We start from the raw sequence: 26,073 nt of genomic DNA, 5'->3' as shown, positions 1-26,073 counted from the left end.
ACACAAAGTGCAAGAAACAGAAGAGGCAATAGACTTAACACCTGAAAGTCTGAGAAACAGAATTGGTTGAGTAGGCAGTCATAATAATCCTTTTGCCTGTGTTTTGCTGAACTTGGAAGGGCCTTGGATGCCAGACACAGAGAAGAAAGGCAAATAAGTAACTTTTCACACCTAGAAAAATCAACCCTCTGATTTATGCAAAAGGGAGATTTGAAAGATGCACTGTACAAATTTACTTGTACTTACTGTAGTTAGAGCTGTTAGGCTAGCATGACATGGCACCATCTAAATCCTGCATCACCGATTAAGTGAAGTTTGGAACATATGGTGTAGGAACATTAAAAAAATAAAAGAGGCACACATTAACAGTAATTTCAGACACACATTAGAGATGTGAAGGTACATTTGGGAAGAATGAGAAACGTTTGGAGAGATTAGGGACTATGACTGGGGGCGAGACTAAGAAGAGAGTGAGATATGAAGAAAATGGCAAACAAATTGGAATGCTACAAGACAAGCTTGGGTAGACCACCAATGTTGGAAGATGAGACACATCAGGAGAATGATGAGATATATGTTTAAGAAAGATGATGTAATAATATTTTTGTTTTGACCACTGACTCCACGTTGCACTTAGCCTAGCAGCACACCGTCACATTAGTGACCACCAGATTCATTTTGCCTATTGACTTTATTTTAGCATTAGCCACCGCCACGTTTAAAGTTGCAAATAGTTTTCCACGTTGTACAATGTGCTCATGTTTTTAATTTTTCGTGTTCTTTCCCACCAAGAGCTTAGGATGATAAGAATGTACTAAAACGGCCGGGAACAGTCTTGTTTACAAGTGGCACCTTAGGATTGTGGCCAAGTCCTGACGTGTTATTTTCAAAGCTGGCCTAAAGTAACCAGCATTTTTTGAATAATAAACCTCTGCAGTGAGAGGAAGGTTCTAGAATTTTCCTCTCTTGTTTGTTCAAAGTATAAGAGGCCAAGACCAGATGGACCGGGGACTGAGAGTGTTTCAGGTCTCAGGTATGCCCAGGACGCAGGGGTGAGTCATCCTTCCCTTGAGGATAATTGATCTCTCTCTCCTCAATCGATTCTGGGATCTGGCCATCTGATGCTGAATAGGAGGGAGGTGAAGCAGTTGTGCCCGTGCCTCACAGTGATGCATATTTTTTAATTAATTATTTGCTCTGCATAATAATATACATACATATATTTGCTGTGTGTATTGCAGTGGAGAATCATTTGTACATGTTTTCATTTAATTGCTGTGACCATTTTTAAACGTGTGCTTTCAGCATGCTAATCTCCTTTTATGAACCTTGCAAAGTGAAATAACAAATGTATTCTTTGGACTAAGAAGCGCATTCCAGAGATTATTGTTAGTGCATGAGTGTTTCAGCTCGGTCATTAGTGAAGCAAAACATTTTGCCGTAGTCGAACAGTTTAAAGGGAGGTTGGAAGTTAAAAGTGTATGATTTAAAAGTGAAAATATGTTTTTATTCAGAGAGTTAAAGGAAGCACTGGAAACCATTTCTGAAAATGCATGTGAAATTAAAATGCCTTATGATGTCTTGGCAATGTGTTTTCTTGTTTATCAGGTCTTTCTAAATTTTGGGATGGGTGCTTGGATAAAACATATTTAATAACTGTATTTATATGTTTAGAAAAGATGCTTTTTGAATGGATTGATAACACTTTTGTTCTTGACAGGAGGGCTTGGATACCTTTGTCTGCTTACAATAACATGTATGAGAAGTGTAAACAGTTAGAAGCTGAGAATAAGAAAGTACAGAAACAGCTTGACACAAAAAAACTTTAACTATGCTCTCTTGTCAGAATAAGTTATTACAAGGTAAGGCTGATATCTATCAAGCCGTCGCAGGGAAAGCTGATTTTTCACATTCCAGTAATAAGGAAGTAAAAAAAGGTGGGGGCCAGTGTGAGCTACATGAGCAGAACGTAGTTTGTGCTCAGCCAATATTTAGATGAAAAATACAGAGTAGCCCACAGAAATTTGCAGGAGTTGAAATTAATTCTTTAAACGATTACACCCAGGAAGAAGTTAAGGATGTTAACGATATATTCACAGAGCTTTTGCAAAGTAAAATGTGGCCAGTATATAGAGAGATGTTGCTACCAGTAAAACAAAAGATTTTGGGGTTTGCAAAGTGAAATAATAAATGTCTTCTTTGGACTAAGAAGCGCATTCCATAGATTTTTGTCAGTGCATGAATGTTTCAGCTCGGTCATTAGTGAAGCAAAACAGATAATAAGACACAATGGGAGAAGAGATACTTCACAGGAAGAGAATACACACTGGAAAACATTATAGAAACACCTGTAGAATGTGAGTGACACACTGAAAGGAGGAGACCCACAAAGTAGGAGAAGGTATTCTATGCATATAAGAAAACTGTATGCCACTCTGTTTGCACTGGAGCTTCAACGTGTGACCACTGATATCAACCCCCATCACTGTGTACAGTATAGCCAAATGCCACTGTGTACGGTATGGCCAGTCTAACTTTAGCAATATGAAAGATACATTGTGAGAACCTCAGAAACGTTAGTGAGGAGATGGCAGACACATTACTAGAAATGAAAGATCCACTGGTGCAGAAGACAGTGATCAAAATTGATGGGAGAGAAACAGTGGGAGAATGTAAGAGATAAGTTAATGGAAGAGAGACACACTGAAAAAGAAAAAAATGGGTCACCTGTAACTACTGTTCTCCAGTGTTTCTATCCTTCAAACACTCTTATATGAACACATTAAAAGAGGGTCAATAAACTGAAATAAGTCCCAAAGATAAATTGTTTCCATTTTAAGGAATATTTTTTCACAGAATCTTTAATGAGCCAGACTCTGGGCCTGCCACAGCCAGGCAGTCGGGTGTAGTGAGGCTGGGTTTTCATGTAATACCTAACTTTGATTCTTGGAGAGATGATATGGGTCCTGTTTGAAATGAATTGGTGTTGCTATTGATAGATCCTGCAGCGCAGTGTATCAAAATTGCTTTGTCCACACTGGTGCGACTAGTATCAACATACAAAGTTCATTTTTGAAGTTCTGCTGGACTCTCTGAACAAGAGGTATTAGAGGAAAGTAGTACACAAATATTCTGGGCTAAAGAATCAAAAACACTTTCCCTTGGGTTTCAGAAAACCACCCTCTGCTTGCATAACTATGGCATTTGGAGTTGTCTGTTGTCATGAAGACATCAAGAGGAGGTGTGCCTTAATTCTGAAACATCAACTCCAACAGTCTTATGCTCAGCTCCCATTGTGGTAATCTGTATGATTTCTGCTGTGATGCAGTACCCAGTGCCAAAGCAGTAACACTTTGAATCCGTGACAGTTTTTAAAATTTTGTTTCTACTTCTTATTGTATATAATGCAGAGTTGTCATATTGTCGCTACTTAGAAATGTTTTAGTTTGAGATGAGCAGCAAAAGGATCTTATTGTAAGCCTGGCACTCCTTAGTTTCTGTTTATTTAAATGTAGTTTGTGTTCTTGAGGAGTCGAGAGGCTGCTCCTGAGCACATTTTTCATGTGTGCACATCAGCTTTTTAATGAGGAGTCTTTTGTTAGATTAAACTGTGGTCGCACCTTGTAAACATCACACCCCACAGATATAATTTCCTTGTTCATTCACTAACTCAAGGGTTGCTTCATTTGGTTGGTTATCTGAAACAATTGTCTTGAAATCTGCTTACACTGCATATCTAGATGCTCTTAGATGAGTCTCACCCTCAGCCAACACTGCGCTCAACCTTTAGATCATTATCCATGTTTGCTTTTTTAAATACTTGTCCAATGCTCTCAAGTCTAAAATGGTGCACCATTGCGCAGTTTAGCAAAAAATCTTAAATAGATCCCAAAGTCTCTGGGATATCTGCATGGGATATATGGCTGCTTTCTGTAGTAGTTTGATTACTTTTAATAGCGAAGCATCTAAATGTTGATGATGTTCCCTTTTTCGGAGGTATCGTTGTTAGTTTTCACAAGATTTCTTTTGTGTGTCCACGCTCCACTATACACAACATCCAACGATCTGCTGTCAATTTTTGCTAGGCCGAAAGATGTGCATGTAATGCCAACTCCATCCACCCTGTATCCCCCCAACATGCATGGACGGTGAGGGCTGCCTGGGAAGTTAAGTGCAGTGGCTTCTGTCTTGGCCCTTGAAGACTGATTGGCCTCTCTGTTTACCTTGTAGTCTTGCATATAGAGCAGAAGATTCCATATAGAGCAGAAGATTGATATTGTGGGTAGTATTTCTGCCTGAAGGGCTGAAACATATCTGAAGCCTGTAGTTAGTATGAGCTTTGCTGGCTGCAAGACTGAGTCCTAAACCAAGAACACATTTTTCTCCACTGCTGCTCCCCTAAATATTTTGGTGGTCACTGAATGGCAAGCTTAATACTCTTGAATGGACCGAAAGGTTGTTCTATGCAGTCAGCCATATCCTTTCAAGATGGCTCCCCTCCACTTGCTGGTATTAGGAGAATCTAATGATGCATCTATAAAGGCATAACATTTCCCTGCTTTCCATATGCTCCTTTTTGTTCTGTGAAGTAGTATAGGAGCTTGCCCAAGTATGTACCAATGTCATTCTTTTTCGCTTGAAGTCTGTTTTATTGAGTTTTCAATTTACATTACAACAACACAGCACACTAGGGGAAGATACAAAGGTTGGGGCAAAAGTGCATTTGTCATGAGCAAAACAAGCATTAACATAGCAGGATCATGGGAGGAGGGTCAATCAAGGGGAGCGGGCAGGCATTGGCAAAATCAAAGTGTGACCTGGTGTATCATGATGTGTGCCATGATGATGAGTAGAGAGATAGCCGCCCGACAAGATAGCCACCAAGTAGATATCCATATAGATCCTACAGATATGGGATCAAGCGTGTTGGTGGTGTAATCTACGTGCTGGGAGGATGCCCATCTTATCTCCCTCTTAGTAATAACCTGGAAGGAAAAAGTGGACAAATATGGAAAGCGGTCGTTAATACTTGGTAGTCCGACACCAGGCCGTAGCCCTGCTGACGGTCAAAGGAGTCATAGGGCCAGTGTGGTCGACGACTGAAGGTGGCTGACACAGGAGAAGGTCAATGTGGATTAGGCGCCATCGGCAGCGGGATGTATAGATTCCTGTTTCATGTGACAGTCAGATCACCAGCAATGTCGTTCTAAAGTTGTCTGTCATAAGGATGGCGCTAGAATTTTGCTATCTTAACAGCCAGTGCTGCTAACACTCTTAGGGCCAGATTGACAAGGAACTGGCTCAGCGCGGTGCTGCGCCAAAATTGGCAGCACCGCGCTGCATCAGTTCTAAAATGCAGGGATGCACTGTATTTACAAAAATACGGCACACCCCTGTGTTTCCTCTAGCACTGGCCCTCAATTTAGCTGCAAACAAAGGCACCCTTGCACTACAGTGCAAAGGTGTCTGCGTTGAAGGGAATGATTGTTTATGTGCAGGGAGGTGTCCCTTCCTGCACATAAACAGTCTACAATGGTGATCTGGCACTTGTATGTGTGCTGCAGAATGCAGCACACAAGTAGCAAATCGTCATTATTGAATGATTGTTTATGTGCAGGAAGTGACACCTTCCTGCACATAAACAACCATTTATGGTATTTTGCTCTTTCGATGTGTGCTGCAGAATGCAGCACACATGGAAATAGCCAAAAACAAGGAGAAATAAAAGTAAATCTGCTTGTTGCTCTATGCTAACGCCACCCCTGGGGTGGTATTAGTTTTTGGCGCTGCCCCAGATTTACGATCACCCTTGTAAATCTGGGGCAACGTCAAAAGCACTAGGTGATGAGGTGGAACGCCAACAGCAACACCAATTGCACGCCCCTATGCCGCAGAAAACTGCATCAGAGTGGCCCATATTCACAAGGCGGCGTTAAGCCACAAAAAGTGGCTTAGCCGCCACCAATAAATATAACGCAGTGCACAGCGTCACATAAAGTGATGTTCCAGTGGCGCTAGGGGCTTGTAAATATTCCTCTTATTCTCTTCTCCCTAGTATTTAATCTCTTGTCTTTGCTGTCTGTGGGGACAACACATGGAGCATCGGGACTTCTGTACTGCCTCTGAGCTGCAGCTGAAACTACAAGAGACTTTTTGACTTGATTTAGCAGTCATGCTAAGACTAACTAGGGTGTATTGTAATCATTTTCTTGTCTTAGTATGAGAGGGGACTCTAGCTGGGTTGTCCATGCAGGATATCTATTCTTGCATTAACCTTTACCTTTGGTAACCACATAAGCAATAGGCAATAGGCATGCTCAATGTTTGTGCCACTTTGTCAACTCTTGGAATTTGTAGATATCATCTTGTAATAAATCTCTGGGAGCTGCTTCTTCGTTACAATGGTCGGACAGAACATAACCATTCCAATCTGGGTCCTGTTGATTGTCTTCATTAGAATCACTGTCTCACTGATCTAAGTCATCACCATCATCATCACTGTCATTATCATCAGCATAATGTATCTTGACTTAAATACCATCTAAGATGTTCAACAGGCTTATATGCAATCTTCTCTGAAAGACCTATACCGGATGGCAGTAAAAGCGGATTGATGGCTGAAACGTGTGTCGTTTAAATTAGCTGCAGGGTCAAATTTCGTGGATGAGGAAGAGGTCTGATCGAGAAGGAAGGTGTGCATAGTTAAAAATCTGCCACTAGTTTCTTCATGGAATTTAAGAAGTCCTTGGGCACTTGAACTATATATGCTGGTGAATCTGCCAGCACCTCAAATGCAAGGGAGATCTGCGCTATGACGGCTTGTAATATCCATACACTACCTCCTCAGCTGATTCTAAAGGTGAGCAGTGGATATTGAGTTCATGTGGTCCATCGGCTTTTGAAGCTGTTCCAGACAGAGTTTGCATTTTAATATATGAGCTGTCTTCCTTTTCACTGGCAAGAATGATCACTGCCACCTTTTCCAAGAAGCACAGATGAAGAAGACGATGATGAATTATCCAAAAGTTGTACAGATAGCTCTGGGGTGAATCTTTTTGGAGATACACGTTAATAAGAATATTTGTGTGGATTAAATGAGTGCCTGAGATAGTACTGAGGTCACTGATGTTGCCAGTGATGCTGCTGATGATGTTGCCAATTGTGTTATCATTGAAGAGGTTATAGTCAGGGGTGTAGCTTCAGGGAGGCGGGAGGTATGAGGTGTTACATCCCCCTAATAAATGTACTTTGTGATAAATAGTTGGGTGCAGGTGCTTTCAATCGGATATGGTGAGGTGTCTGTCGGATTTCAACAGGAATTTTTGCACACAGACAAAAACACACACTCTCTCCCTCTCTGTTTGGAAAGACTCCAAAAATGTTTGTTATTTCACAAAATAATGCGCTCTCTCTCACTTAGTACACCTACCAATTAGCATTCCTCTCTCTTCCACCTGCCTCTTAAGCTACTCTCCTGCACCATGCTTGAGGTATAATGTATTTTAATATCATGTTCCAGCGTGATTGTTGGGAAATCTGAAGTTAACAGCCCTCAATCATACTAATCAAGCTACAACCATGGTTGTAGTCAATACAGTAGCCACTGTTATAATTGCATGTGGGAGGTGCTTTGTCATTGACAAATGTGTTTTCATTGACGAAGGTGTTGTCATCAATGACAATGGCTTTGTCAACAATAGTGTCTTCGTTGATGGCAGTCTTCACAGATGATGGGGTCTTTGTGGACAACAAAGTCTTTGTTGTTGACATGGGTGTTGACAGTGGTCCTGAATTAGTTAGCAGGATAGTACTCATTACTTGGGTATTAGTCAAAAGTATATTTATCAGTGGTTTTAACATTGATGCACAAAGTAATTTTGTGTCACTGGTGTTGTCACTGGCAACGTGATTTTAAGGATGATATTTTGCCCTAAATTGCTGACAGAGTAGTCACAGATGAAAGAGAAGGCCTTTTTAAGGAAGAAGGTGATAACATGTCAGTAGAGCGAGACTTAACTCTGGACCCAGTCATGCTAGCATTACGATGATTCGAAGTCTGCATCTTTAAGGCAGGTGTAGAGGTTCTCTTGGAGTTGTATACAGTACAGTGGATACGCCTATGTCAAATTCATTAGCAGTGACAATCTCCAAATTCTTGCCCTTGTAGAGCTATTTTCTAATGATTTCTCTGGAGATTCAGCATTTAGCAGTTGTAGCAATCTACAGTCTCTGCCCTTCTGGAGTGTGAGAGTTTGATGTACTACAGAGAGACCAGCCGATGGGCATGTTCCCAGACTTGTGAAGACAAAATATAAATGTTGCATGTTTATATTCTGCATAGAGCTTCCTTGCTATGCACACCTCACATTGCTTGAAAAGTGATCTTCAATATGAAGATTCAGTCTTAATCCACAAATTATCCTACAGTCGCGCAGTACAGAATGAAGTATACAGTGCTTGCCTTATGTATGTGAGTTGAGAAAAAGGGTCAATTAAAGAAAAAAGTCAATCTGAAGAAAAAAGCAGAGCTCAAGGGTTCCTTGTTGCCAAACACATATGTGATAAAAATATGACAGAGCCTCTGAAGAGGGTTAAAACTCCGGGGCTTTTCACTTAACTGATTGGTAGTTGGGTGATAAAATTAGGTGGATGAGTTACTTGAGTCTATAACTGTGTTCATATTCTTTTTAGTGTCGATTGCTGTATTGAAATGCTGCTCTGTTTAGAGGGTTCCCAGTCTGATGGCAAGGAATAACTTAAGTATGTGAATCTATGAAAGGTTCAATTCTGGAGGAGATAAGAGAAATCGTAGGACCAAGAACAGATTCAAGAGAATCTCGGACGCAGTGATAACAAGATAAGTGACAAACTGGGTGAAGGGGAGAGAAGCATTAGGGATTTGAAGCCACACAGAATCAGATCAGAGACATACCCGGGTAAGATAACATAGAGAGCGGGGGAACTTAAAACACAAGTTTTGAAAAATGTGTGGGAAGTGAGTGGCACACATTGAGTGACATCAAGTATGATCTGGGTTTTGCCAGATCAATGAGTAGCATCAAGTATGACTTGGGTTTTTATCAAACAATACACAGGATTCTGGACCTCAGGTAGTAGGTCAATGATCTTCTAAATATTTCATATTTAACTTGCTATATATAAGCCACACACACAAACCTCATGAGAGTTTATTACATGGGAACTACCATTTACTCAGCATTTTCACCAATTTACATTTTACCCCTAAATTATTTTACTTTTTAGCAATACCAAAGCACCTACCTAATGTGCTTTACAGGATACCAGATGGCACGTTTTTATAGGGAATGTTGAGTCTACTGCAAACCCAACATATCTTGGAATAGATTGGTTTACTGATTCATTCAGTGATTATATGGACAGTTCAAACTCAGTTAATGGCATAACCATACCTGAAGATGCCTCCAACCTGTCAAGTTTGCTCACAACCCAGTCAAGGTTGTTGGAGAAGAGGGCACAATTGGCTCGGTTTCCACGGATTAGGGAAGCTGTAGAAAGACAACAATTCAAAGTAAATTCAAAGACCCCTGGCATACAGCATACCAAACATTTTCACCTCTTCCCTAGCTGTGCCCTTTTTCTGCTCACATTTCATTCTCTCAGAAGCTCCTGTTCTCCTCTTTTTATTGCCTACAAATACATTTTCTTCTCTCCTTCTTTTTGTCTTCTGCTTCCTTTATTATTTTACTGTCTTCTTCCCCATATTTCCAGCCTTTCCCTATCTTTAAAAATATTTACTCTTTAGACTCATCACCTCACCACATCCTCCTCACCTGTTTTCTCCACCCATCTGCCTATCTTTTTTTAATTCTCTCACTTTGCTTTATCTCCTCTTCCATAACTCCTCCTCACCTGTTTCAATATCCTGTCTCTCTGTCCCCGCCCACGGGTTCCCAGACTATACTCCCTCTAATCTTCATGTTAAACTATCCTGAGACAAAGGCATCATTAAATTCCGTACAATTTCTTTAAATTACAGTCACACTTCACTGCTTTGAGATCAGTCCAGTGAGAAAAGGTGGCCATGGTTTACATCCTGTTAGAAATGGGGTCTTTGGGTGGCAGTCAGGTTACCCCCTGTCCAAGCAAGGACCCTTACTCTAGTCAAGGTAAAGGAGAATCACACTCAGTTAACCCCTGCTCACACTCTTGGTAGCCTGGCACGAGCAGGCAGGCTTAAATCAGAGACAATGTATTAAGTATTTGTATAAACACACATAGTAATACAGCGAACCACTACAAAAGGACACAACACAGGCTTAGAAAAATAGTAAATATTTTATCTAAATAAATGAGACCAAAAATGATAAAAATCCACAACATACAGTTAAAAATACAAATTTAGCACTTAAAAGCAAGAAAACAGTGCTTTGCAGTGAAAACACTGCAAGTTGGTAAAATGCGGCATCATGACTGGGTTGTTTCTTACAATGCGACGCCAATGGAGCCGTTTACGGAGTTGTTCGACCCCCAGGTACTGTACCTTAAGAAAAAAGTAGAAAACAGGCCGGTGCACTGAGTCAGGGAGAGCGGCTTCGCTGGGTCCGATGCAGTGATGGGGCAGGAGTGAGGCGTCGTGCAGCAGCGTTGGGCCCTCACTACAGGGCGGTGGAGATGAAGCAGCGCCAGATGCAAAGTCATCTCTCGGTTCCAGCAGATACGAAGTCCGGCGGAGTCACGTGCTGCGACGTGACCTCATGGGGTCGCGATGACATCACAGTGCCACAGGTGCTGCCATCGCATCAGTTCGTCAAGGACGCTGGACTTACAACACTGGTGTCAGCGAAGTTGGGTAGGATCTGCGTTTGCAACAACGTGAGGCCTACAGGGTCGTCGGACTTCAAGGAGGTCCACCGCTTAGGGGAAGGCAGCGTCGCGGTTCTGGGGTTGCGGCGTCAGCTCACAGGGTCGTGGGAGTTGCGTTCAGCGAGGTCCACAGCCTTGGGGCAAGCAGCGTTGCAGTTTGGGGCAGCTGCTTCCCTTGCAAAGTCGCACGGTGTCATCCGGTGTCGCTAGTCTGTTTTTAATCCAGGAATTCACTTCCAGGGGTCCAGGAACTGGAGTGGCACCCTCTGGCAAGCTAGAGTCCACAGCAAGTAGGCTCAAGTCTGGTTGGTGAAGCCTTTGCTGTCCCTGAGGCTTAAAAATAGGAGGCAAGCTCTACTCCAAGCCCTTGGAGTCACTTCTCAAGCAGGAATGCAACAAAGTCCAGTCTCTGTCCCCTAGCACAGACAGAAGCAGCAACTGCAGGAAAGGCCAACACAGCACAGTCACAGGCCAGGGCTTTACTTCTCCTCAGCTCTTTAGCTCTTCTCCAGGCAGAGGTTGCTCTTGAATCCTTGAAGTAATCTAAAGTTTGGGGTTTTGGGGCCTCCTCTCGTGCCCCTTTCTGCCTTTGAAGTTAGCAAACTTCAAAGTAAAGTCTCAAGTATCTGTGAGATCCTTTCTTGTCCAGGCCAGGCCCCAGCCACACACCAGGAGGTTGGAGACTGCATTGTGAAGGGCAGGCACAGCCCATTCAGGTGTGAGTGACCACTCCTCCTCTCCAGCTCAGATGGCTCATCAGGATATGCAGGATACACCCTACACCCCTTTGTGTCACTGTCTAGAGAGAGGTGCAAACAGCCCAACTGTCAAACTGACCCAGACAGGGAATCCCCAAACAGGAAGAGTCACAGAATGGTTTAGGCAAGAAAATGACTACCTGGCATTTTCAAAAACACAATTTAAAAATCAACTTCACTAAAAGATGTATTTTTAAGTTGTGAGCTCAGAGACCCTAAACTCCATATTTCTATCTGCTCCCAAAGGAAATCTATGCTTTAATAGCTTTTTACAGGCAGCCCCCATATTAACCTATGAGAGAGATAGGCCTTGCAACAGTGAAAAACAAATTTGTCAGGACATGTAAAACACATAAGTAAATGTCCCACCTTTAAAATACACTGCATCCTGTCCATAGGGCTACCTAGGGCCTACCTTAGGGGTGCCTCACATGTGTAAAAAGGGAAGGCTTAGGCCTGGCAAGTGGGTACACTTGCCAAGTCGAATTGGCAGTTGAAACCTGTACACACAGACAATGCAGTGGCAGGTCTGAACCATGTTTACAGGGCTACTTAAGTGGGTGGCATACCCAGTGCTGCAGGCCCACTAGTAGCATTTGATTTACAGGCCTTGGGCACCTCTAGTGCACTGTACTAGGGACTTCCTAGTAAATCAAATATGCCAATCATGGAAAGTCAATTACACATACATTTTATATAGGAGCACTTGCACTTTAGCACTGGATAGCAGTGGTAAACTGCCCAGAGTAACAAAAACAGCAAAAACAGAGTCCAGCACACATCAACAACCTGGGAAACAGGCAAAATGTTAGGGGAGACTACGGCAAGGATACCAAGTCTAACACACCCAGTTACTCCCTGAGACAGAAACAAGTGTAAACAGGTGTATTCTTGCTCTTCATAATAGTTCCAGAGACCTGATTCTTATCCTCCTGAGTATGGAATGCACAAGGCGTATGAACTTCAGGCTTCATGACTTCAATGGTATTTCTACTGCAGAGCATAGAATATGAAGCACCTATGAAGTGAGGGCCATTACATATCAAACATATAGAATACCAGTGCTGGACACATGAACAAAGGAGACTTCAAGGAGGATAAACCTCCAGTTTTCCTTGCTTCGAAGACAGAGCTCTTTCACATCACTGAACTATCTTGTTTCTTCTACATACGACATATGACAAAATGCCCTATTTTGGTCCCGGATAATTTCTTTCGAGAGGCATAGGGTATCCTTGAAAGTTTCCTAAGTGTGAGAGGTACAGCCAGAATCTCTCAGCTGACCTTGTGTCATGGAATACTGAAGGTTGAGATTATGCTCCCTGATTTGCGCAATTATTATTTAGATGCACAATTGCCGATCTTTCATGAACGGGCTTTCCAGGCACTAGAGTAGCCCTAGCTTAGAAGTACAGGTGGGATTCCGACATCATATGTATGGGGTTTTGCGGGTCCCTTGCCAAACCTGACTTCTGTGATAATAAAAGCATGGGGAGTAGAATGCCCTAAAGGGGAGATAAATGGAGGTTCACAATGACTAACCCACTGTGGGGCCTGGGGTGCTATATGAAAGAAGTGACTGGGTTCATACGATTTAAAGAATGGGATTTATTAGGCATCTCTAAGTTGGGAGATCTGAGTGTACAAAGGCAGTTATATCCTTTCATAGTAAAATGAAGCGACCATTAGGACAGAATTTGGAATTTCCAAATTAACATTCTACAAAGAGTATATAATTCCTGGACACAGCTGAAGACCTTTGGCTGTGTCCACCTCTTGATGTGCTTATCTGGGAAAGCCAAACGATACAATCTTTCTGTGGATAAATGTTGGGGAAAAATGCATGAATTGGTAGAGACCCCACACGAATTTCCTCCTAGGTAGTGTGTTAGGTGCTTGGGGGATGTAGAACTCATGAGGCACTGTAAACTATTTGTAGATGTAGTAACTGCAGTCATCCACAGAGATATCAGAGAAATGGGAAGCAATCTGGATTGGTGCATAGAAGCCGAAATAGTGACAAATATAAATAGGGGTTGTGTCAACAAATATGTAAACATTTGGATAGAATGGCATTACTAATCTGAGTTGTATGAAATGGATAACAAATACCCGTATAACAGTACAAAGGCAATGGATTGAAAAGTACTCAATCCATAAAGTTATAGAATGAGTTTTGAATGTCAATGGCTAGAAATGGATTGCATTTGATAGTGTCGACTGCAAACAATAATAACTAGAAATGTATTCTGTTTGTCTGACATCGGCAACTGCAAACAATAATAAAAGTGATTGTATATGCTTCATGTTTTGAGGTGGTTACAGCAAGTTCAACATTTAAAAAAAAAGTAATTTAATAAAATTAATTGATATACAGCCTTCTGTGTATGAAGGAAGCGTGTAACACATTTTGTCACATAAAGGACATATGGACATAGGGATGTATGTACTGCAGAATGTTGAATGATGGAAACAATTGTAAGAAGAACACAGAAACAAGATGCCCGTTGGGCTCGGAATAAACCAATAATTGTTTACCTCTGTACACTAACCAGACTCAATGGGAATAGTCCATCATTCAATATTTATAGAGTGTAACAGAAAGAAGCATCAAAGGAGAAAAAACAAGAAAAAAGCAGGAGGGATTGGGGCGAGGGGGGACACGGCAGCTAAAAAAATAGGATCCGATTACGAGTTTTGTTTGATTTAACGCATATGATAATTATTGGATGCATTGAACACCTTAAGGCCCGTTAAATTTAGGTAGGTCAAAACTGCCTCAATTTAACAGGAGAAAAGCATACGGCAGTTACCGTTATTTATCAGGTGTGCTAAAAGACACCCACGCTAGTAATCAGGGCCATAGTATTTTGTTATAACAATCTTTGTACAAAATGCATCTAGTCACACTCGACCCCACCATAAAGCGGTTATAACTTCACATATTACATATAAGATTTTTAAGAAAAAACACCAATGACCAGACAAGAAAAACAAAAACACGAGAAACCTGAATAGTGTTCCCTAAAAAACAGTCCAAAGGGGAGATCCTTGAGTACTTGAGTAGCTACAATCTCTGTGTTGAACGAATGGAACAAGAGCATAGTCTTGTATCAAGGCTACATGGATTACATACTGTTTATTGCAAGGAACCCCTACATCAAAAGTGAAATGATACCATTATGTAGTTTCTTCGGAATAACTAGAATGTGTGTTCCACATGCTCTAGTCTATCTGGATTACGAAGTAGAAGTTAGTAGGTTCATAAGGAAACAAAAGTTGCAACATTAACTGTGCTTGCAGCACAGGTCAGAAAGTGCAAGGACGTACCCAAGAGTTCATACAACAAATTGACAATCTCTTTCCATGACTCGGCTGCTTCCTCTCCAGCAAATTCCGCAAAGTGAGCGGCTGTGCTATATACATTCAGCCGGTCAATGCAGTCCAGCACCAAAGTAATCACACCCTGAAAAGTAAAACAGATACGGTCAGAACCTGAATAGGCCATATATCTTTCATACATTAACCAATGCATCTACTTACCCATCAGATACATCTATGTACGAGTCACTGAGTCAGGAACACCGATCAGCACATTTATATAACTAATCAAGGATCCACCCATTCTTCCACCTACTCAAAGAATGAGTCATCTATCCACCCATTCTTACATTCGGCCACCTATTTTGCACTCACCAATGCATAGCAATTGGCAATATTCTCCTTTATGGGATCTATGCCTCCACTCGCCTGTCCCAGTTTCTGGCAGTCACACCCTATGCCTGATTGCACCTGTTAATCAAATAATGGGTTATCTGTAAGTTAGAGCTGAAGAGAGCCCAGCAGCTAAAGACATGGAGGTGAACCAAATGCTGCTTCACCCTTCATTGTAGGCTTTCATGGCCTGTGTTTAGATCTGGCAAGTGAGTCTCGTGGGGAAGTGCTCCACTGAAAAGAGTGGTCTCAGGAGCACACTAATTGTGAAGCACATTCTAGGTGGAGCACAGTTACCTATAAACCCCATGTCTGTAGCATGGCACAAGCACAGGATTTCCTTCCTTTGCATTGAGCCACATTCACATAAAAACGAGAGAATGTTCCCTTCACCCTTTGCTGGTGAAATTTGTGTCAACACAATGGGTAATACAGAATCACGTCAGACGCACAAAAGTCGAAGGCAATCAAACACCAGGCACCTGGGCAACTCTGTAATCCAGGTTCTAGAATCCAATGCCCCTCCAGCTTTTGACGGTTCCATACATAAGAAGAGTTCCAAACATCTTCTAAGTTCCTGTGTTCTAAGTCACTTGTTCTTTACCTCTCTTCGCATAATATGCATCCAGCGCACCTTTGGTCCCTCGTGTTCAGTGCCCCTCTCCTTCCTCTTTTGTGGACTATGCCATATTTGTTTCGTTTGCATTCAGTGCCTCCTTCGTGTGTTCATTATGTAGTGCCCCTTTATAAGGAATTTTAGATTGCCTCTTCATAGGCGTGCCGCACACCTCCAATCATGTAGTGCTTCACTCTCACTCTGTGTCTGTCACAGTGCACTATGGAGTTTGCCATTACAGGAGGTATCCTGCACACCACCGCTAAAAAGTGCAATGCCACTGCAGCACATTTCGTTCTCTCACAGTGTGCATGGTTCCCCAGTTTTTTTTAGGTTTTTACATTATAATGAACGATTTGTAATATTAAGACTGCACCTTCCCTAAAGAGGGCATTTTGTCCACCTCCACAGACAAATGGATGAAGTCCAAACAGGGATCACAGAAACAAGACTCGTTTCCCTTGTCAACTTTGTAAGGGGACAACGGTTGCCTTGGGGGTTTGGTTTAGAACTCCACGATAGGCATGGTTTAGTCACCAAAGGCCTATTGGGCCTGACTTGGCTCTTCCATAACCAAGGTTGACACACAAAATGTAGAATTGAATAGTTATTAATTTTCATGCATGTAACAAATTATATACCTAATTCATCTATCCCTTCTTTAATGAATCACTACATTTCCAAGGGTCGTGAAATTTGTATTCCAAGGCACTGATGTCCTGAAAAGTTTGGGAACTCACACAGCTCCCTTAGTTTGTGAGTAAAGTCCTCCAAGACCCGTTTCCACACTTGAAAGAGTATTAGATGTCCCCCTGTCAATGGCAGGAGTAGGGACGGACTGGGAAGCAAGAGCATCCCAGGCAAACATTTACATTAAAGCCTGTATAATATGGGAAGCAAACAGTTAGACATTTCTTTCAGGTTCTTATTTGTGGTTCTTCCCATAATAACATATTTTAAAACTGAGGTCAGGCAGTGCATTTTGCAGCAACAATGTCCAATATATTGTATTTTTGTATTTAACTATTTTTGCTCAATCTATGTCTATCTCTCTCTACCTCTATCTCTATCTCTCGCTTTCTCTCTCTTTCTTTCGGTTTAGCACTATGGCTTTCTCCCTTGAACGTCTCTCACATCTTATCGCTTTATTACTCTGTCTTTTAATCCAACAACCACTCTCTCTTCTCAATTTAACTTAACATGTCTGTCTAACATTTTCCCTCTCGTTTTCTTTGTCTTTGTATAACCCCGTTTTCTTGCCATGTTAATTTTCTTTCCTCAGTTAGCACAGCTCCCTTGTTTCCTTTGTCCTCTTCTGCCTCACTTTTCTCTACTTCTATACTCCTAGTATACGTGAAGTACAGTATATCCTAAGAACTAGTAGACATCTCTGGACTCTGCGTAGTCAGAAGCAAGGCGACTATACAAAACGGCACTCAATTACTGGGCCCTCACCTGTGTGCAGCTAGGGAGGTGTAAACTTTTTCATGGGTACCAGCAGTAATACACATGCTTCAGTCTGAATGAACTACTTCAGTGTTTTAAAAATAACACGAACAAACATGATGTAATTGCAGATTTTTGCTCTTCTCTCAATATCCGCCTAGTTTACAACTCCCTCCTCAACCAACCATCCCTAGGCTCTCATTATTGTATGTGACAGAGAGAGTGCCTAGATTTGTGCCAGTGTTTCCGGTGCTCAGCACTGACACTCATTTGTAAATACCGGCACATATTTATGAGAAACAACCACAGGTGGCTCTGTGTGTATTTGTAAGAAAAGCTCATTAGTGGAGAATTGTACTATTGAATACATACTAAAAATGATAAAACATGAACTTAAACCTGCAGTTTCAAGTGACATAGGTTGCACCAGATGCAGCAGACCAGTCAGTAATAACCTGTGCCCTGGCACTCACAGAGAACCTCCACGGGAATCTACCTATACATACACTGACAACTCTTCAAGGCTTGGCATCCGCTGTAGTAAAGGAAGACTATATTTAACAGTCCCTTATGGAGCTGTTGCTGTGCCGAGGGGACCTAACGCAACATTTTCTATGTTTTTAAAAAAACTCAAAGTGGGATCTTTGGTACACCACTACATATTTCAACTCCCCGTTGGCCGAGGTTGCACCAGGACCTGACTGATCCTACGTCCAAACCTTGCCTTGGCTGAATGATGAGAGGGTGCCCTCGTAAGAAATTGCACAGCACCATCCGAGAGTAAGGAATAATTCTATGAGTCTTTGGGGCTGGCCAGCCAGCAGCAGACTTGCTAACTCACATGGTGCCACTCTGTGACACATGGTATTGGGTCCCTTCACACGGTCACCCGGTAAGGAGCCGATATCACACAGTGATAAGGAAAACGAGCTGAAAACCACAGCAAACAGTTGATTTACACCTCGTTTTCAGAGACTTTGAACTGCTGACGTCCATTAAGTAGTGTTAAAACAACTGAGGACATTGGCACAAGCCTCAGCAACCTTTTTTTGTTGTTGGGGAGGGAGGGGGTTGGAGGTGGGGTGAGGGCAAAAGTGCCTCCTAGGTACTTCCTGGCACAAGTCCTCGCCCCCTCCAAGGCCCCACTCCCTTCTCACATGATGCGTTTTTAGTTCTCGACTAGATAGCACATGCTCTGACTCTTCAAGACTACCGTAATCTTACAGTGGGTTTAGAGCCCACCTGTTGCTTACCACTTTTTGGCTTGCATGGAACTCGTCTTTACCACCTCGTAATTGGCCACTGCAGGCCTAGCATCATTTCCATTCCTGTCCGTGGAGCAAGGGCTAAGCACTGATTGATTCACATAATTCAGTGTCCCTCTGCTGCTCCAGACGTAATTGAGGTACTTTTTAACTTCAAGGGCCCTGCAAACAGAAGGTGTGTGACTGGCAAAAACATGCACAGCAGGACAAAAAAAAATTAAAAGTTTAATTCCTATAGTTAACTTGTTTCTTTAATTTTGCCAAGCCTTCTTTTCTGACTTTGCACTCATGTTTTGTGTTTGCTCGAAAAGATGACGAGTATCTTCTTCTAAATATTGTAAAGCAACATTATTTAATTCTTATATGTAATTTCCAAAATTATGCTTTAACACATAATCATGCAATCGTGCAGGACGCTCCAGTCCACCCCACTCCTTTCCAAAGTGTCTCACACCAATCCTCCCCAATTCACCCACCTCACCCACACCAATCCATCCCACTCAATCCAGTCCACCCCACTCAGTCCAATCCACCCCAGACCAATCCAATCTACCCCACACCAATCAAGTGAACCCTACTCCAATCCAAACCATTCACCACCTCCACTACAATCCGCCACACTCAAATCCTCCCAACCAACCCCACTCCAATCTGCCCTAACTGCACCACTCCAATCTTCCCCACTCCAATCCAAAATAATCTGCTTCACTTCAATCTGCCCCACTCCAATCCAAAACAATGTGCCCCACTCCAAACCAAAACAATCTGCCCACTTCAATCTGCCTCATTTAGGTCTAAAACAATCTGCCCCACTTCATTCCAAAACAATTTGCCCCACTCCAATCCAAACAATCTGCCTCACTCCAATCTGCCCCATGCCAATCCAAAACAATGATAAACTCCAATCTAAAATAATCTGACAGACTCCAGTCTAAAACAATCTGCCCCACTCCAATCTGCCCTACTCAAATCCAAAACAATCTGCCCACTCCAATAAAAATAATCTGCACCACTCCAATCCAAAACAGTCTGCCCATGCCAATCCAAAACAATCTGCCCCACTCTAATATAAAACAATCTGTCCCACCTCAATCTAAAACAACATACCCCAATTCAAGCAACCACACTCCAATCTGCCCCACCCCAATGTAACCCAAACCAAACCAAAACAATCTGCCCCACTCAAATCCAAAACAATCTGACCCACTCCAATTCAAAGCAATTTGCCCCACTCCAAATGAAACAATCTGCTCCACTCCAATCCAAAACAATCTCCCCTACTCCAATATACTCCATTCCAATCCAAAACAATCTGCCCCACTCCAACCTGCCCCACTCCAATCCAAAACAATGTGCACCACTTCAATTGCTTAATTTGAGCCAGTTGTTTCCAGTGGGGGCCCTGGCTCTTATTTGTGGGGGGTGGGACTTATTTTTCTACATCTGGCACATACTGAAAGCAAAAGTCACATATGGGAAAGACGGAAGAAGTGAAAGAGTGTCACAAAGGGAGAAAAAGCTGCAAGAGTGCGCTGAAGGGACAGGGAGTAGCTGTAAATGGATTAAGGAAGCTCGAGATGGCTTTAGAATTATGCTGTCTGTGCTCGCACATTTAATTGCAGCAGCCGCGTGTTTCAAGGATAGCTTTGGGCACCAGCACATTGATCACTGGCACCAGTTGGTTTACTCCTTACATGCATGCAGAATTTCACTTTTTAAATATAAAATACCGGTTTTCAACATTCTCCAGGAAGCCTGCGCCGTCCCAGGATTCCAGGGGTAGTCCTGGAAACGTTTATGAATTCCCACTTTCACTTGCCTACATTGTGTACAAAGCCGCACGTGTAAAGATTTTTGCTTTAGTGCAATTAAAGCTTTATGTGTATGTAAATGGAAAAACATCCTTCAACCTGGAATTTTTGGGGTATACTCTTGCTATTGCCACGATGGAAACAGATTTCCTCTTGTCCTTGACAAAAGTAAATTGCTGACTGTTTTCAGGGTAGAAATGGGTCTTGGAGAAGTTTGTTAAGGCTCACAAATTCATAAGATTGCTTGTGTTACCAAGTTTTCCAAGGTATTACTATCTCCGAGTGCTCACTCTATGACCTTGAGAAAAGATTTACTCCCTTACAAAGCAAATATGCACTCCTTTTCAGACTATTTGTGTGTGTAATTTGAAGTTACACATGTGAATTGCTTTGTGAATCGGTCCCTGTGAAATCAATATAATTGTAAATCCATACTCAAGCAAGAGAATAAACATACAAGTGCATATTTGCAATTAATTTTATTTAATGGCTTTTAATGTATAACCATTGCCATTCCGAGACAAGTACCAAATAGTATAATTGTTTTATGCACGGTGAAAATTATATATGGATTTTGCAACTTTTGAGCGTAAGACTGTAAGAAAGCACATACACTTTACCAAAACGTGTGTTAGACTCAGTAAACAAGGTTTTTATTGAATGAATTTGTATTTGCTACCCTGGAATAATGCGACTGAGAATAAGTCGGGTATCTAGGCATTATCTAGTTTTATGAACTTTTCTCTAATATTGCCATCAAAACCTACATTCTTTAAAGATGTAGCACGAAAATAACGCTTTAAATTGCAAATTTCATCTCGATGTTCTAAATCGTTCAGGGACAATCATCTGCCACACACATAAATATATAAATTTCAAGTTCTAGCCTGTTTGCTCAAGCACACAGTGACTGCACTTCTCATATGAGCATTTGGGCCCTGATTTAAGAGGGCCTAGCGCCATATATCGCCACATTAGCTTCATTTTTTTACGCTAATGTGGCGATATTATGGCAAAAACGCTGCACCATTTTTACAAAGTAGCGCAATGCACGCATTGCGCCACTTTGTAACCCCTTGCACAACATTATGCCTGCGTCAAGCATAATGTATGCAAGGGGGCGTTCCCCCATTCGGGGACCTGCAAAAATGGTTCAATTAAATCTAAAAGATTTCTTTGCACCATTTCTAGCGGAATAGTTAACATATGCACATAGCAGGTATTAAAAGGAGGCACACCATTGTTTTCAATGGGCCTCAATTTGCTTTGCAGGATTAGCGCCAAACTTTTTGTTTGTAATCCTGCAAAGGGCCAAACTAGCATAGAAAATGTTGACGCTATTTCCCTAACTACCGCCATGGTGCACTGTATGTTAATTACGACGCTCACATGGTGGCATTAGGGGGTCCCTAAGGGGCACAAGAAAAGTGGCGTTCAATTGGATGAAGCAACACTTTTCTTAAATCTGCCCCTTAGTTTAAGAGAAATGTTATTATTAGGAACATTACCTCTTCGTTCTCTTCCCTGTTCCTCTCACTACAAAATGAGACATTCAGGCCTCCACAGACACTTTCCTCAACACAAATTCCTGTAAAAAGTATACTTAACACAAACCCCACCTCTCCCTCCTGGTAGATATAGCTCTGGCTTACCTGGAAACAGCCTGCAATATACCAAGCTTCATAATCATTTGAATTAAGTACCTGATGCAGGAGGGAGGGATAGATGTAATGATCAGAACAGGTAAGTCTAGACTCAGAGTAATGAAATTACCGGTAAATAATCTATGCATTAGTACATTGTGTTTCCCTTGTATGTCCTGTGTCCACACCTTCGTTTTTTGTTTTCAGGGCCTATTCCTTCACTCACCTCCTCCTGGAAAAGGTTCTGACGATTTTTCAAGGAGCGAAGCTTAGTCTGCTTTTCCTCGTGCTGCAGCTCCTCATCTGGGTGCTGGAAGTAGGCAATGAGATCTTGAAGGCTGAGAATCACTGTGTCAATTGGCAGAGATACAGGTGTCTGCGGCTTATTTTTCCCCTGTAGGCTATCGAGCCCCCTGGAACCAATAAAAAATCCAAGCTCATCAAATAATTCTTAGAGCCTAAGTCTTTCACACAATTAGTTTTTAGTGAAATAATCTTCATTAGAAAATCCTACACATTCTAGTGAGTCAACCGCTTCTGAAGTCAATGTTGAGTAAATGTACTTCTAGGCACTAGAGTGAATGTAGCGTTTGTTAAAGGTATTATTTAAACATGTCATCCATGTGTATCACTTCAGTTGTTGAGTCTCAGCTTGTTCTGTCTGCTTCATCCCCCACACCTTCGTTAGCATTCTTCTCCTCAGCCCCCACCTTCATAGAGCACTCTTTTGCTTTGTGGCTGGTTTAGCACTACACGGGCTCCTATACACATACACAGACAGACACAGTTTCTTTGAAGTTGTGCTGATTTGAGTTGGCAATCACAATATTATTAATATTATTCTAGAACTGAGCCTGAGGCCATTTGGAAAATGTTATCTACCTACGAATGTGGCCAGCAGAATGCAACTAATTCCCTCTTATGAACATATTACGACCTGGAGGCTGACACAATCTAGATTTATGGAGTGTTTGTACAATTCACAGGTCATGGCATAACATTGGTCTGTACAGAGTTCTTTTTTAATTTAATACAACAGTTCACATATTAGGTGTTGCAAATTTTTCTGATCACCAGTTGCCTTACTGCAGTATTATATAAATTGAGAATTTGGATTTGCTGTGACATTTAATAGTTAGAAGCAAATGATGGTTTTCATCAATTCAGTATGACCTTTCTGAGGTAGCAAAGAAGCCAGTCTTCCTGATATTTTAGAGCTTTTGGCTGAGAATTTTCTTCATATCCTGCAACCCTATGTCTTGTGCCTCGTAATTGGTTTCTGCATGTGGGTCATTCATATATAGCTATTTTCCCTATAGCCAGGGCTTAATTTAAGAAAGAAAAAGTGCCAGGCCCAAAGTCTTCCACACTAGTCTGTCGCGGGTACTGCCGAAAGTTGGGGATTGATGGCTACCCAGGCTATCTAGTCTTGATTCAAGCTTATGCCCCTTTCATACATTATCTTGCATTCCTTGCCCCTTTTTTTCACTACTACACGTTCCTTTTCATCTCTGTTTTCCTTTACCACTACTTTTCTGTCTTTAGCTTCCTCCTTTACGTTCCCTCTTTTCTTCTGGTTCAAAGTCTGATCATGAAGAAAAAGTCCCAGTCCACAAATATGAATGCCAGTGAAAATGGCAGTGGGCCCCACCTGTTACCACTGGCTCAAATTAAGCACTGTTTACAGGTGCCACATGGGCTGGACATAGTTTTCTTAGTGAATTCAGCTATGCCTTCTCAGAATGTTTAATTTGGTCCAAGCCCATAAGGGAGCACGCCACAGCAGAGGCTGCAGAAGGGTTGGTGATATCAGGAAAAGAAAAAATAAGTCTGTAAGGTACAGGAAATTAACTTTTACAGTGAACAGAGCTCATATGGACACCCTTGTCACATGAACTTGTGTTGCAAATCTGAGATATGGAGGTGTCTAGGAGTAGAAGCGTCCAAAGCAAACTCACCTCACCAGTTGAAGTTTAAGAGCTAACTGTCTACTAAATGAATATTGGTTCAAGTGGGTCAAGCCTTTCATGCATGCTAAAGTTGTGCACTCCTCTATCTTAAAGTTACAATGGGACTCACAGTTTGACAACATGGAAGAATTCAATTCAATGTGCCATTCTACCAATGCTTCGACTCAGTGATCCCCCTTTTTTTTGATGAGAGGATCACAATGATTTAGAATATCCCTAAAAAACGTATGATGACTGAAAACTGTATGCTTTATCCTATGCCTGTAAACCTAGATTCCTGGTTTTCTAGCTCTCATTTTATCACACAAAACTAGCAAATGGCCGTGATCACAGGAAATTATCTCTAAGGCTCTCCAAAAGATATCTGCCAACAAAAATGTACGGAGCAACTCTGTCTATTCTTAAAAAAGGGACTACTAAACTAAATTGCATAAGTCTGCTAATGAAAACTGACTTTCTAACCCAATTTGCGCAGCAGGCCAATGCATAGAACCAGGTTATTCATATTGTCTGTGTTAGAAGACCTACATAGACTTGCTGATGGCAGTGATGTAATGGCACTGGTTTTATGAGATCAGCTGCTTACAGAAGCGGTGTTGATGGGTATAATCCAAAAATGGATGGAATCATTTACGGCTGGAAGAGAACAAGAAATAGCACCTCCTTTTTGTCAGAGTAGTGAACTATCCTGCAAAGATGATCTCTTTCCCAGTATTTGGTCTATCTGTACATGCAGCCGCTTGTTTGAGCACATCATCAAGGTGGACACAGTGTTTTCGTGAACACGGATGACATCCAGCACATATTCATGCCCTTCTCATTATCCATGGTCTAGGTTTATCAGTCAATATCCAGAGGCTCTAGCAAATTGTTTTTGCCCTTACTGACTGTCAGTTTCTGTGACATCCTAAATTTGCAACAAAAGCCCAGTATGGACATATTGATTTGCACACAATCTAGGCACCTTAAATGTTGCATTACCTAGTTTTGCTGTTATACTGAAATTTGCTACCATCCAATCACGCATATCAGTGACAGCTGTATGATTCACTGTTGTAGATTTGTGCTTTGCTGTTTTCTTCAGGCCTATACAACCTGATAGCCAATTTAACTGCACATTCACATTTTTGCTTGGGCCAACTTACATCATAAAGACAAGCCCAAGCTTATACAGAAACTGTCAAACGTTTTGCAGGAAGTCATGAAAGATATTGACACTCTCAACTTTCTGGGAGGATCCACCTTTTCTTCAGTATGTTGATGATTTGTTTGTTGATTCTGACTCACTGGACCAGGCTGATTCTTTGAATCTGCTCACTGAATTAGTTAAAAAAAGGCATAACGTTTCTGAAGAGAAACAGCAGTTCTGCTTACCCTTTGTTCGAAATTTAGACCATAACATCTCGACTGAGGAGAGACAATTGTCTGCCAAATACATCAAAGCCTTCCGTAAGCTACTCAGACAGGTTGCCATCTCACATGGATGCACTCTTTTGGAATGATAGTCTGCTTTAGACAGTGGCATTTGGGTTATGCCAATACTGTCAAACTTAATAAGATTCGATCAGAACTACAAGATTTCATTATGGAACCATTGCCATGGTCCAAGGAGGCAGAGCAAGCCTTTGTATCTTTGAAACAAGCATTGAACTCTGCAGCTGCTTACGTATGACTTCATTATACCAAACCTTTCACGGTGTATTGCCACAAGAGGGAAGCACCTGCTTTGGGAGTGCTGGTACAAGATTAAGGGACAAAAATATACTGATTGTTTACTATTCCTCTGCTCTCAGTGCTGTTGCAGCTGGGCTGCCTCCTTGTTTGAGACTAATTTCCAGGGTTGCGTACGTGGCCAAAGTGTCGGAAAACATTGTACTTGGAACAGCATTTAACACTGCGGTACCTCTTGTTATGGCTGCACTGTTCCTCGCCACTAAAACTCAGCACTTTTCCACGTCTACATTGTTGAATTATGAAATACTGTGGCTGTCCGTCTTTCCTATTA

At 41.8% G+C, this 26,073-nt stretch overlaps 1 protein-coding gene across 8 annotated transcripts in view; it reads right to left on the bottom strand.

Moving 5' to 3' along the window:
• Positions 1–26,073, bottom strand: part of RYR1 (ryanodine receptor 1) — a 1,068,376-nt gene that overhangs the window by 893,502 nt on the left and 148,801 nt on the right. For all 8 annotated transcript variants that reach the window (XM_069206982.1, XM_069206985.1, XM_069206986.1 and 5 more), the window contains exons 13-15: positions 22,325–22,511; positions 14,934–15,069; positions 9,432–9,527 (exon numbers count right to left, since the gene is read on the bottom strand). In XM_069206982.1, the coding sequence (XP_069063083.1) occupies positions 9,432–9,527; positions 14,934–15,069; positions 22,325–22,511 (419 nt within the window). The remainder of the gene's footprint in view (positions 1–9,431; positions 9,528–14,933; positions 15,070–22,324; positions 22,512–26,073) is intronic.

This window comes from Pleurodeles waltl, chromosome 9, assembly GCF_031143425.1.
Source record: "Pleurodeles waltl isolate 20211129_DDA chromosome 9, aPleWal1.hap1.20221129, whole genome shotgun sequence".
NCBI classification, from domain to species: domain Eukaryota; kingdom Metazoa; phylum Chordata; class Amphibia; order Caudata; family Salamandridae; genus Pleurodeles; species Pleurodeles waltl.
The sequence above is the reverse complement of the archived record's forward strand: the minus strand, read 5'-3'. Positions and strand labels throughout refer to the sequence as shown.